The 15,303-nt window shown below is 39.6% G+C and overlaps 1 protein-coding gene across 1 annotated transcript in view; it reads left to right on the top strand.

Annotated features, from left to right (window-relative positions):
* Positions 1 to 314: 314 nt before the first annotated feature.
* The window catches only part of Elp2 (elongator complex protein 2), a 273,780-nt gene continuing 258,791 nt past the window's right edge, over positions 315 to 15,303 (top strand). Inside the window, exons 1-2 of the mRNA XM_068226276.1 lie at positions 315 to 701; positions 12,254 to 12,578. Coding sequence (XP_068082377.1) covers positions 573 to 701; positions 12,254 to 12,578 — 454 coding nt within the window. The 5' untranslated portion in view covers positions 315 to 572. The remainder of the gene's footprint in view (positions 702 to 12,253; positions 12,579 to 15,303) is intronic.

Raw genomic sequence — 15,303 nt, 5'->3', positions numbered from 1 at the left:
TTTGTTGTCTGTACAGTATATAATATTTTTGCCCCCGCACTTTTAATTCCCAGTCGCCGCTACTCACACAATGCAGTTTTGTAAAAAATAAAAATCAAAGTCCTTGTGTGACTACGCTAAACAATAACGAGATCGTTTTATTAATTTTTAAAACATTCTCTTAGCTGTATGATCAATGGCTGCAATCAATGATATTGATTATGTCTATTACCATCCTCTTTGATTACCATTACGCTACCTGCGGGACACTTCCGGCGTGACATCGCTATTGGTTCAGCGACCATTCGCTAGGTGGCAGTGTAATAGTTGTGACCAGATAGAAGGTATCTTGTCATTGTTTGATGCTTCATGCTATTCTATATTTTATGTAGAATTCATTGGTTTGGTGCAGTATAATTTTCTCTGGCCAGTTCATCAGTTTATTATTTATCATCATGGAGAGATCTTTCGTATTGGACAGAAGATTATATGGTTATGTTTGCTAGTTCATTAAGTCTGCCGTGTGTGTGATATATATATATTTTTAAATTTCTTTTATTAAATAAATAATTGATGTGCCAAAAATTGCAATTATGACTGACATGGTGAAGACAATTTATACGTCGTGCTCCTGTAACCATGGACCACATACAGCGGACTGGGGTAGAAATGGATTAATTCTGTATGGAGTATGCAATGCTGTTGCTCTGTATGATATCAAGGTATGCTTTTTCATGGACATAATTTATGCAGGAATTTGACTGAAGATTAATATTTGTTGATTTTTGGGCTCTCTCCATGCCCCTGTGGAGGGGTGTTACGAATTTAATATGGCATGCCCAATATTTCCGTGATGTGTTTAAAGCCTGAAAACCTGATCATATGTATCCCTGAAGTTCCAGTTGAAAATTTCCTATAGAAGGTAACCACAGGATATTTCTACACACACACGCACACACAAATCAGCAAGCACCTCAGAGCAACGGAGTGGAGAATTAAAGATTTCGCTATTCCACATGCGGTTTGTACAATTATTCTCAGTTACCATGGCAACGGAGAGGCTCGTTACAAACATGGCGAGAAGCGAAACTGTAACTGATATTTCTGAAATTAACAATATTAAATTTTTCTTATATGGAACCTGTTAATAGCGCATCTGATCAATAGTTGACGCCTTGCTACCAAACACTCACTACATTCAGCTGCGTGCGGAATGACTGTCGATTATTTCTCGCGGTCTTTACGCTGTAAGGGTCGATCATTCAGTAGGGTGATAGCAGCGCATTCTATGTTGGACAGTGTGGAAAAACTGAATTAATTTACATTTTGCATTAGTGAGAAAGCGATTGGTCTGGATTGGTTAGGTCTGACTAGTGTCAAAACCATTGGTTTGGAATGGTTAAGTCCGGTTAGGGACATAAGCATTGGACTGTGACCAAGCAAAGGGGATCGGGGAGCATAAGCCCCCAGGTTAGCTCTGTGAAGCGGATTTTAGGTCTCTAGCTTTCTGTAGGGCAGCAGAGCACATTATGTGTGTGACAGCGTGGAATAGATGAGTTAATTTACATTCGGATCAATGAGAAAGCGATTGGTCTGGATTGAGCAAAGGGGGTCTGGAAGCATAAGCCCACAAGTGAGGGCCGCAAAGTGGCTTTTAGGTCTCTACCTTTCTGTAGGGCGATGGCAGCATGTTCTATGTTTGACAATGTGTAAAAGGTGAATTAATTTATATTTCGGGTCAGTGAGAAAACGATTGGTCTGGATTGAGCAAAGGGGGTCTGGAAGCATAAGCCCCCAGGTCAGGGCTGCAAAGCAGCTTTCAGGTCTCTAGTTTTCTGTAGGGCAATAGCAGCGCATTCTATGTTGGACGGTGTGGAAAAATTGAAATAATTTATATTTCGGGTCAGAGAGAAAGCAGTTGGTCTGGATTGGTTATATCTGACTAGTTTCAGAACCATTGGTTTGGGGTGGTTAATTCTGGTTAGTGGCAAAACTATATGACTGTGACCAAGCATGGGTGGTCTGGGAGCATAAGCCCCAAGATTAGGGCCGCAAAGCGGCTTTCAGGTCTCTAGCTTTCTGTAGGACGATAGCAGCGCATTCTATTTTGGACAGTGTGGAAAAGATGAACTAATTTATGTTTCGTATCGGTGAGAATGCGATTGGTCTGGATTGGTTAGGTCTGGCTAGTGTCAAAACCATTGGTTTTGGGTGGTTGGACCTGTTAGGGCCGCTAAGCGGCTTTTTAACATATTGTAGGGTGATAAGGGCCTATTCTATTTTGCCTGAGGCGATAGGAGAGCATTCAGTGTGGGCTAGTGCGGTGCATTCGATTTGACACTTCATCATAAATATCACTTTGTTGTCGATTGTTGTTGATTTATTATTCATGAAATTTTATCGTGTGTGGGCGAGTGCAATGCATTCGATTTGACATGTTCCTGCGAATATTAGCTTGTAGTCGCTTGTGTTCTTGATTGATTTATAAAATGGTTGCCTGCGGTGTATGTGTTCTTAATATAGGCTAAGAGGTTTTGTATGTGATTTTTCCCAATGGTTTTCCCAGTAAAATTTCCACTACATTCAGCAACTTATTGCTGCAAATGAGAATGAACGCTTGCTTTCACTTTCGTCATTGTCACCAATCACTTCACTAATGTCTCTGTACTGCATAATGGTCTGAGTTAATGAAGGCTGTTCACGTTTTTGTGAAAGTGTGATGTTTGAGGTTATTATTATTATTATTATTATTATTATTATTATTATTATTATTATTATTATTATTAAAGGTCTAACTTCTTTCTACCTTTTTATTTCCACTAAGAAACATTTTGATTTGAACTTTAGCATCACCGTGCTTGCAGGTCCTAGATAACGCATGTCTCATGTTATTTTCTATTCAAATGAAGGTCTGTTTCTTTCATTGATTCCAGTGACCTTTGTTGCTGTTTTCTGAGCAGATCTTGATTTAAAACATCTCTGGAGTAGTTTCTAATAAACATACAGTACATTTCCCTGAACGATCTGACAGTATATGATATCGATGTTGATTCCCATAGGGAATCTGAAATATTTGTTCCGAATGAGTAAATTATTTATAATACCAATATAAATGGTCCGTTATTGGACATTATAAAATTTTCCAGCCAACTCATTCCTGGTTGCCAGCGTTTCGCCCCCATGTGCTAGGCTGGGCTCATCAGTTGGTACCTAGCACATCCACCAAGACGCTGGCCAGTGCATACCGTGGAGGCCACTGCGTAGGCTAATTGTAGCCACCGGTAGTGCCAATGCACTATGAGAGACTCCATCTCATTACCAAAAATTGATGCCTGGTTGGCTATCAGATGATACAGATGTTGATTCCCATAGGGAATCTGAAATATTTGTTCCGAATGAGTAAATTATTTATAATACCAATATAAATGGTCCGTTATTGGACATTATAAAATTTTCCAGCCAACTCATTCCTGGTTGCCAGCGTTTCGCCCCCATGTGCTAGGCTGGGCTCATCAGTTGGTACCTAGCACATCCACCAAGACGCTGGCCAGTGCATACCGTGGAGGCCACTGCGTAGGCTAATTGTAGCCACCGGTAGTGCCAATGCACTATGAGAGACTACATCTCATTACCAAAAATTGATGCCTGGTTGGCTATCAGATGATACAGATGTTGATTCCCATAGGGAATCTGAAATATTTGTTCCGAATGAGTAAATTTATAATACCAATATAAATGGTCCGTTATTGGACATTATAAAATTTTCCAGCCAACTCATTCCTGGTTGCCAGCGTTTCGCCCGCATGTGCTAGGCTGGGCTCATCAGTTGGTACCTAGCACATCCACCAAGACGCTGGCCAGTGCATACCGTGGAGGCCACTGCGTAGGCTAATTGTAGCCACCGGTAGTGCCAATGCACTATGAGAGACTCCATCTCATTACCAAAAATTGATGCCTGGTTGGCTATCAGATGATACAGATGTTGATTCCCATAGGGAATCTGAAATATTTGTTCCGAATGAGTAAATTTGTAATACCAATATAAATGGTCCGTTATTGGACATTATAAAATTTTCCAGCCAACTCATTCCTGGTTGCCAGCGTTTCGCCCCCATGTGCTAGGCTGGGCTCATCAGTTGGTACCTAGCACATCCACCAAGACGCTGGCCAGTGCATACCGTGGAGGCCACAGCGTGGGCTAATTGTAGCCACCGGTAGTGCCAATGCACTATGAGAGACTCCATCTCATTACCAAAAATTGATGCCTGGTTGGCTATCAGATGATACAGATGTTGATTCCCTTAGGGAATCTGAAATATTTGTTCCGAATGAGTAAATTTATAATACCAATATAAATGGTCCGTTATTGGACATTATAAAATTTTCCAGCCAACTCATTCCTGGTTGCCAGCGTTTCGCCCCCATGTGCTAGGCTGGGCTCATCAGTTGGTACCTAGCACATCCACCAAGACGCTGGCCAGTGCATACCGTGGAGGCCACTGCGTAGGCTAATTGTAGCCACCGGTAGTGCCAATGCACTATGAGAGACTCCATCTCATTACCAAAAATTGATGCCTGGTTGGCTATCAGATGATACAGATGTTGATTCCCATAGGGAATCTGAAATATTTGTTCCGAATGAGTAAATTTATAATACCAATATAAATGGTCCGTTATTGGACATTATAAAATTTTCCAGCCAACTCATTCCTGGTTGCCAGCGTTTCGCCCCCATGTGCTAGGCTGGGCTCATCAGTTGGTACCTAGCACATCCACCAAGACGCTGGCCAGTGCATACCGTGGAGGCCACTGCGTAGGCTAATTGTAGCCACCGGTAGTGCCAATGCACTATGAGAGACTCCATCTCATTACCAAAAATTGATACCTGGTTGGCTATCAGATGATACAGATGTTGATTCCCATAGGGAATCTGAAATATTTGTTCCGAATGAGTAAATTTATAATACCAATATAAATGGTCCGTTATTGGACATTATAAAATTTTCCAGCCAACTCATTCCTGGTTGCCAGCGTTTCGCCCCCATGTGCTAGGCTGGGCTCATCAGTTGGTACCTAGCACATCCACCAAGACGCTGGCCAGTGCATACCGTGGAGGCCACAGCGTGGGCTAATTGTAGCCACCGGTAGTGCCAATGCACTATGAGAGACTCCATCTCATTACCAAAAATTGATGCCTGGTTGGCTATCAGATGATACAGATGATACACATGGGGGCGAAACGCTGGCAACTAGGAATGAGTTGGCTGGAAAATTTTATAATGTCCAATAACGGACCATTTATATTGGTATTATAAATTTACTCATTCGGAACAAATATTTCAGATTCCCTATGGGAATCAACATCTGTATCATCTGATAGCCAACCAGGCATCAATTTTTGGTAATGAGATGGAGTCTCTCATAGTGCATTGGCACTACCGGTGGCTACAATTAGCCTACGCAGTGGCCTCCACGGTATGCACTGGCCAGCGTCTTGGTGGATGTGCTAGGTACCAACTGATGAGCCCAGCCTAGCACATGGGGGCGAAACGCTGGCAACCAGGAATGAGTTGGCTGGAAAATTTTATAATGTCCAATAACGGACCATTTATATTGGTATTATAAATTTACTCATTCGGAACAAATATTTCAGATTCCCTATGGGAATCAACATCTGTATCATCTGATAGCCAACCAGGCATCAATTTTTGGTAATGAGATGGAGTCTCTCATAGTGCATTGGCACTACCGGTGGCTACAATTAGCCTACGCAGTGGCCTCCACGGTATGCACTGGCCAGCGTCTTGGTGGATGTGCTAGGTACCAACTGATGAGCACAGCCTAGCACATGGGGGCGAAACGCTGGCAACCAGGAATGAGTTGGCTGGAAAATTTTATAATGTCCAATATCGGACCATTTATATTGGTAACCATTTCATAGCTTTGGCATACCTTGCTTTTTTGTTTATTATTTCATAATGGTTTCCTTCACTGTTCATAGATATACCTACCACAGGGAATGGTTGAATTGTATAATGTCAAAAACATATTTTGTAAATGAAATCTCATTTCAGAACTTATAATTCCCAAATTTGGATTTTCATTGTGTGCTTCTAATGTCACATAAACAATTAGGAAAACTATGCAGTCAGTTTAGGTCATTGCTGGGCTACCTACTTCATAAACAATAGGAACTGAAGCAGAGCACGAAGCTGATAGATATAAGCGCTGATCTAATGAAACCTTTCTCAGGTATAAACATAAATGACATGACCGTGAAATTATACACTTATTCGGTACGTAATATTTACAAGGCATTCCATGTGAAATCAGACAGTAAGATAAGTGAGTAGGTATTTCTTAATTTTGAAGAGATCTCGTATAAAAATAAACAGGTTAGAGATATTCATTTCTGCACGTGCTTCCTATGTTAAACACTTTTCATTATATTAAATGTTGAATATTTTTCCAACACTCAACTCTCTACAGAAATATTATGAACTATTTAAGGTACGACCTCCATTTCATTACAGTTGTAAACAAAGTACTTTTTCCTTTTATTTTTTTACATGTTGCTTTCCATTACATCGATGCAGATAGGTCTTATGGCGATGATGGGACAGGAAATGGCTAAGAGTGGGAAGGAAGCGTCCCCAGCAGAAAGTACTATTTGGAATACAATAATAACTGTTATAGGAATTGTACATTGCCAATTTATGCACAGTGGAGGTGAGCTGTGTGTGCCCATTTAACCACGCACCATCCCTCCTGCCAATCTTCGATTTTTGACAGTACCGGAAATCAAACTCTGGTCTCCAAGAATGGTGACCAATAGTGTTATTCCACTTTCGAGGTGAACAGATTGAATACTCTAACCACCTTATAATGGAGAGCGCTTGCATTAGCTGTGGGTGGGTTAATGACATTATAATATTTTTCAGCTAAGCTACGGTGTAGAGGGATTAAGATGTCACAGTTTGAACTTCCTACCTTGTCAGGAAGTTAGTAAAATCTTTGAACAGACAGACAACTGGATAACAATAATAATAAGCCTGGTCAGCTTGCGTGGGGGCATAACTCTGTGCGAGACACTAGGGTAGGGGCAGCAAGCGGCAAAGTGGTAAGCATATGATCACCAGAGGTACAGCTGGAAATTCATGTTCTGGAGCTAACTACTCCAGTCCTAAAAGCTGGACCTTGGTCCAAACTTGTGGTAATCAAGTACCACGAGGCATGTCAGAAATCAAACTTTTACCCCAAGTGGTAACCAATCCACTGCTGCTAAGAACAGTACAACCAGACTGTTGGATTCTGCCAAGTCTGGACTGACACGCAAACAGAGGGAGTGGAGACCTCTGGCCAACTTCGCCCAAGAAATCAGATACTGGCATGCCAAGAAACAAGACTGACTGAAAATAAAATTGATTTTGGAACTACAGACTTTTCAAAAGTAAAACAGACAAACATATTCTCAAAAACACACCACTTTTAAGAGTCTCTTTTGCAGTCAAGGAAAACTTACTCAGCTCAGTAATGAATGTGAAATCTGTAAACGATAGACTAATGACAGTCGCCGTAAAGTGTGCAAATAAAACATACACACTAATTAATGCACACATGCCAGTTGTTGAGGACAGTGAAACTGACTGCTAAAAGGTAGACAAATCCTGGGAAGCAGTAGAAGTAATATCCAAAATTCCTCCAAACCACATCAAGATCCCACTACATAGGTGACTTCAATGCACAATTAGGCAAAGAAAGTACAGAAAAACAAACAATTCAAAAATTTCCAGCACATAAATGGACCGACCAAACTGGACAAAGTTTAGTGGAAGTCTGGAGGATGGAACTCTCAAGGATATTCACCTTAAAATCATGTCAACACACTTCAGAAAGAAAACATCAAGAAAAATGACATGGAGATCACCGAACACATCATCGGCAAATTCAAAATAGACCATGGAGCAATCTCTTATGCAAACCACAGAGAAATTATGAATGTTCAAGTCAGAAGGGGTACAAACATAGACTCAGACCATCACCTGACAAGAATCGCACTACAGTTAAAACCTCAGAGAGAGAGAGAGAGAGAGAGACACACACACACACACACAACGAGCCACAGAAAATTGGCAACATCTCAAAAGTAAAGTGATTACAACAGTACAAATACTAATTCCTCAGCAGAAGAGGAGGAGGTACCCTTGGTGGAATGTAGGATGTGAACTAGCAATCAGATCTCAACAGGATGTGTATGACAATTGGAACAGCAAGAATACAGAGAATAAGTACAGAATATTCCTGGCAGTGAGAAAAGGCAGAGCTCAGTTGACCAGACAGACCGAAAGGAAATTCAAAAAGGATCGATTACTTGAAATTGAAGAAGGCTTTGAAAGAAACAACACACAAAATTTCTGTAAGAACTTCGAAACTAAGCTTACAAGATATCAGCAACAAAGTCTCTGCTTCAAGAAAGAAAATGGACAGTTGGCTCCAAACAACCAAGAAAAATGCGCGGAACTTGCCAGACATTTTAAACAACTACTGAACGACCCAGATTTTCACCCCCCCCCCCCCAAAAAAAAATACCAATTCAAATTCATTACCATCAGATGAAGAAGAAACTGCAAGACAGATCAAAAGACTTTAAAACAATAAAGCATCGGGTGAAGATGGAATTATAGCGGTAGTTCTCAAATCAGCAGGCCCAAGCACCGTAGAAGAAATAACCAAAATCGTGCAAGACATTTGGCAAATAGAATGAATCCCAGAAGACTGAAAAAATGCATTAATTCACTTGCTACCCAAAATACAAAATTCTATCCCACTATCTTCTTGATAGAGTGCAACAACAAATAAAACCACAAATGAAGGAATATGAGGCCAATAGTGGCCAGAGCAAATCTTGAACCTAAAGCTAATCCTAAGACATCAGAGAATTGGTAGCAAAAATTGCATCTGCACATTTGTTGATTTCAAAAAAGCCTATGATTCAGTTGATTGCAAATCACTCTTCCAAATATTGAAAGAGCAAGGTTAAGACTTGAATATGTATATGACCGGGCGAGTTGGCCGTGCGCGTAGAGGCAGCGCGGCTGTGAGCTTGCATCCGGGAGATAGTAGGTTCGAATCCCACTATCGGCAGCCCTGAAGATAGTTTTCCGTGGTTTCCCATTTTCACACCAGGCAAATGTTGGGGCTGTACCTTAATTAAGGCCACGGCCGCTTCCTTCCAACTCCTAGGTCTTTCCTATTCCATCGTCGCCATAAGACCTATCTGTGTCGGTGCGACGTAAAGCCCCTAGCAAAAAAAAAAAAAAAAAAAAAAAAATGTATATGTATGATATTGACAGTGAATAAAAATGTATAAAATGTGAATGTGTAAAAAACACTTGCAGTCATAAAACAGAAACCGACAGACACAAAGTCAAGTATTAAATTAATGGGGGAAATCTTAGATGCATTTGAAATCAAAGCAGGGGTATGACCAGGGGATGGACTCTCAACTTAACTCTTCAACTGCATCCTTGAAAAGGTGATACAAGAAAGGCAGAAAGGGAAATTAGTCCTAAAATTTTGCCAACCAATCACATTAGGCAGAGGAAAATTAGGGAAAGATTGCCCAGCATTTGCAGACGACCTAGCAATCTTAACCAGAGACATTTCAACAGATCATTATCAGATAGAATTCCAAAAAAAATATTGCAGAAAAAGTCTGCCTTCAGATATCTTTTGAAGACAGAATACATGACCTGCAATGAACAAGCATCAAAATTAACGGAGACAAAATATGGCAAAATTAAATGAGTATCACAATTTAAAATCTTGGTGAAACAATTCAGGAAAATGAATTCGAAGCAAAAGCCAATGAAATTAGATAGGCCCCTACCAAAAATAGAAACTGCTTATTGACTACCCAGAATATCTACAACAAAAAATGTATCTCCAAGCACACAAACCTCTGACACTACAATACAGTTATTAAATCAGTAATTTTTATGGATCAGAAACACTAATATTGAACAGGAAAGCAGAAATTGAAAACATTGAGGAAAAGGAACACAAAATCATAAGAAAAATTCTAGGCCCAAAACTCGTCGACGGACAATACCAACTTGGAGGCAGACAGGAAATCAAACGATACACAAGTATTCAGCGACATTAGAACATGCAGGTTAAGATTCTGTGGACATATTGAAAGAATGCACCCAGACAAACTTACAAAACAAATAGTTGAATTCTATGTAAACAGGAGTAAAGTCAAAACAGACACAATGAAATGGATTGGTGAAATCAAAACTGATCTCAACAGACAGGAATTGCACCAGCAGATGTCCAAAACCAGATAATCTTCGGATCCAGAATTCATAAATGGCAAGTTGACTGAGAGGCAAGACAGAATAAGAAGACTGGAAAACCCTGGTCTGAAGACAGAAAGGAAGCCCACAGTGAAAGAATGAAGGAAATATGGGCAAAAAGGAAGGCAAATGCACACCTCATAAGTACTTAGTATAGTCACAATGGGCTTATTTGCATATATTATTATAATAATAATATACAGTTTTGCCCCCTAAGTACCACAGTTAACATTTGTCAGCTTTCTGAATTTCCAGTTCCTAGCTCTTCAGTTCTTCTCGCTGTTTCTGGATGATCCTTTACCATGTACCCAGGTCCTGAATTTGCTTCTTTCTTGAACCTGTACCTCAGAGGCCCTTTACTGCAGTCGTCTGTGGAGTGGTACATTTCCAAGTCATGATAAAATCAAGAATTCTGCATGATACTGTAGTGTTAGGCATTAAGGAGTGATAGCCTTAAAACTTCAGATAACACTTTCTATAATAATAATAATAATAATAATAATAATAATAATAATAATAATAAGTGTTCACATATTGTTGAATTATGTGATCGGAATGTTGCAAATTTATACTCAACAAAACATATAGGCCTAAGTTAGACTCAGATTTCTCTAAATTCAACTTGGTGACGTAATTGCAATAATAATAATAATAATAATAATAAACTTGTATTCTCATCCCGAGGTGGTGCAGTTCTTTTCAGGTACACCTCCAATGGAAGTTAGCTGCATGTACCATTTCAACCACATACCAGCCCTCCTGCCATTCTTAAATTTCTGACAGTACTGGAAATTGAACCCGGATCTCCGAGGACGGCAGCTAATAAAACTAACCATTACGCTACAGAGGCGGATGGTTACTTTTAGTTCTTTTTTTTTGTTGGGTTGAACCATGTTGTTTTCTGTACATTCCGTACAGTTTGCTGACGTTTCAAATACATTGCAGTATAGAAGACCGTATTCGAAACGTCGACAAACTGTACGGAATTTACAGAAAACAACACAGTTCAACCCGGAAAAAGAATTAAATAATTCTACACACCGTGGAAGGTTCAGTTCTAAGACTGGTTACTTAACAATAGAACTGAACTGAGCGGAGTGGTTCAGACGGTAGAGCATTGGCATTCTGAGCTCAAATTGACAGGTTCAATCCTGAGACTCAGTCCAGTGTCATTTGAAGGTGCTCAGATACACTAGACTTGTTCAGTAGGTTTATTGGCATGTAAAAGAACTGTGCAGGACAAAATTCCAAATCCTCAGAATCTCTGAAAACAATTTGGTTAGCTAGCGACATGTAAAAAGATAAATATTTTAATATAAAAACCAAACCCCATAGCGCTACAGCCCTTGAAGGGCCTTGGCCAGCAAGTGATCGCTGCTCAGGCCGAAGGCCTGCAGATTACGAGGTGTTGTATGGTCAGCACGACGAATCATCTCGGCTGTTATTCTTGGCTTTCTAGACTGGGACCGCTATCTCACCATCAGATGGCTCCTCAATTCTAATCACGTAGGCTGAGTGGACCTCGAATCTGCCCACAGGTCCAGGTGAAAATCCCTGACCTGGCTGGGAATCAAACCCGGGGCCTCCGGGCAAGAGTCGGGCACACTACCCCTACACCACGGGGGGCCGGCAAATATTTTAATATGGCACTGTGGATATATAATGGAAAATTGCAACTTAAAATGTTTAGCTATTTCAGTTCAAATGGACGTTAGGTAGACTACAAAGTTAGTCACATTGGAAGTTTTTGCTTACTAATGGAAAATTGATTTTAGAGACTGATTACTAACTAATTAGTCTAGTGCAGAAACAATTTTCAACATAAGAAGCCAGGGTGATCATTTATTTACTATGATTTGCATCAACATTTATTATTATATTTTTGGTCTCAATTAATGGGAAAACTACATTTTCAGTTTGCAGATGCTGGAAAAATCTTATCTACATTTTGTCATCACAAACGTCGTGTGACTTCTGTTCGTTGGGTGAGAGATCATAATGGTTCTGAAGAGAAAGAATTTATTTCTACTTCTTTAGATCGAACTGCAGTTGTCTGGTCACTTGAAGGAGGCTTGAAATACCATCCATCTGCAGTGTTGACTGGGCACAGAGAAAATGTGAAAGTTGCTGATGGCATATATGTATCAGAGAAAAGTTCCAGTACAGCAAGACGATCCCTGATAGTCGTAACTGCTTCAGTTGACTGCTCTGTTAAGATATGGAAAAGAAACGAAAATGAAGGTATGTAATTGACATTTCAGTAAATTGTTATTGCATGATCGTTATCATTTTGACTATGTACATTCGTACTTGATACATTATCCCTGAAACAAATCCATCCACATTTCCCTGTTCAGGTCTCATTTTAAGGTGAACTGCATCACATGAAGCCATGAGTAATGTCTGTTTTCTTCTATACCCATCTTTATTCCCCATTCCCTAATTCACTTAATCTGTATATTACCTGGGGAATATTCTGTCTTTCACTGTTAATAATGGCTCACAAAGTGAACGTACTGATTCATTGGCTTCATTTGTATAATTTAATTCTAGACTTTGGTTTGCTTTGTAGGAAGCTTCTCAATGTGTATCTTATTGGCTAATGCATTTGATCACCTTTCCTGCTTTTGTCATCATATAGAGAGATAGATGAGAGGAACAAGAAAAGGAACACAAAATAGGACAAACTTAAAGACAGGTCATGTGTGTAAAGAGGCAGCAACAGAAAGGGGAGATAAGGACAAACATGAAAACACAAAAGGACAAGGACACACACCATATCTTCACACACTGCTGTCAACAAATAAATAGGCTCTCTCCTCATCAGTCAGTTCTTCAACATCCATCTCTTCTCAGCCCATGACTAGCTCATTTCTGCTTCCCACCTTCATCAGGAGGACAGGCATCAACTCTCATTGAGGGACCATGTAGACAGATCTCCAGTCTTGATGCAGGAAGTGTAGGATAAGAAGAAAGCCAGATCAGTATGGGAAAAGGAAAGAAACGTAAGCAACCTTTGTGCTTTTGTGTGTGATTTCATTAGTATTTGAGTTTGTTATCTGGAATTACACAAATTTCACTTCTGCTGAGAGGTTTTATGAAGTTCTGCTCAGAGGTTTGATGATGATGATGATGATGATGCTTGTTGTTTAAAGGGGCCTAACATTGAGGTCATCGGCCCTCTCAGAGGTTTAATGAAGTTGAAGGCATTGGTGCAATAACCAGATATGTCCACATTTGGCCAAAAATGCAATGTTTCTACCATTGCATAGTTTAAACATTGCTCTAACATATGGTGCATGAATGAGACTTGTCCATGGGACCAGTTCCAAATAAGGTGGGGAATGGACTTGTCAATGTCGGCTAGTTGGGGGCAAGAACCAGATATGTCTGGGAGTTGCCTTGTCATTTCTTCAGGCACTATTTTACTTCCGTTCCTTGGCTCTGGGTAGGTGAAAGACTATGTATTTTGATGTATCCGATATCCTAATCTATATATATAAAATCTATATGTATAAAATAACTTGTCCTGGCTGACTGACTGACTGATTCATCATTGCCGAGCCAAAACTACTGGACATAAAGAAATGAAATTTTGGGGATACATTCATATTAACATGTAAGTGCTCGCTAAGAGAGGATTTTTGGTGAAAAGGAGGGTGAAATTTTAAAATGAATGTATCTATATCTCAAAACTTTTAAAGTTTACAGATGTAAAAATTGGTATTTAGAATATTCTTTAAAAATAAGGAAACATGTATTTTTTTGTTTTCCAAAAATCCCAATAGGAGGGGTGAAAAAGGGTTGAATGCCTTTAATGAGGATACAGGTATCTCAGATACTGAAGATATTACAGACCTGAAAATTGGTATTTGGGATCTCCTTTAAAAATAAAGAAACACATATTTTTTTCTTTCTGGAAAAACCAATTAATGGGAGGGAGAAAAGGGGGGTGAATTTTTAAAATGAGTGTATCCATATCTCAAAACTTTGGAAGTTTACAGATGTAAAAATTGGTATTTAGAATCTCCTTTAAAAATAAAGAAACGCATATTTTTTTGTTTTCGGAAAATCCCAACAGGAGGGGAGAAAAGGGGTAAAAAAGGGGTTGAATGCCTTTAATGTGGATACTTATATCTCAGAAACTGAAGATATTACAGACCTGAAAATTGGTATTTGGGGTCCCCTTTAGAAATAAAGAAACATGTTGTGATAGTACATATATCACACCCTCACACTATATGTAGAAGTGAGAGATATTATTGTCAGTATTTGATTTTTTATTATTATTATTATTATTATTATTATTATTATTATTATTATTATTATTATTATTATTATTTCATTTGTATATTTTGTCATTTATATTTGTAAGCTGGGAGATATCCACATATGTAGGTATGAGTAATTTGTTTTGTACTGGGAAAACATTGCTATATTGGACTCTGGTAATTTGGATGACTCATGCGGGCATTCCAGTCTGATGAGTTGAGCTTGTAGTTGTACTAGGAAAGTTCTATGACTCATGTAAAACACTAGAGAGTTTGTTTATGTCTTGGGACCAAGAAGTAGTTCAGGGCATGGTCTTGACAAGAGGATCTATCATGATTGGCTGGCAAGGACCAATCCAGACGTATCATGTGAGAAGAAGGGGAATGCTGAAGTCTTTATATACTTCGACATCACAGCGGAAGAGAACTAGTAGAACTACAACGGACACTCGGTACGGACAAGGAGTGCTGACGCTGTATGAGAAGGAAGTAGTGCGGAAAGACTGTACAGGAAGGAAGTAGTGCTGATACACGGTACTGGAGTGACACAGCTACTATGAACTGGACTTAAAACGTTCGTGGAACGTAGTCTTGTTATGTTCGTGGAAAGTGGCTGATCGACAAATTGTAGAGTGTCTACGCATTAAGTATTGTAGCACTTGTGGCGGCTTGGCATTGTATGTTGGTGAAAGCTA

The sequence above is a fragment of the Anabrus simplex genome, chromosome 2 (genome assembly GCF_040414725.1).
Source record: "Anabrus simplex isolate iqAnaSimp1 chromosome 2, ASM4041472v1, whole genome shotgun sequence".
In the NCBI taxonomy this organism is placed as follows: Eukaryota; Metazoa; Arthropoda; class Insecta; order Orthoptera; family Tettigoniidae; genus Anabrus; species Anabrus simplex.
The sequence above is the reverse complement of the archived record's forward strand: the minus strand, read 5'-3'. Positions and strand labels throughout refer to the sequence as shown.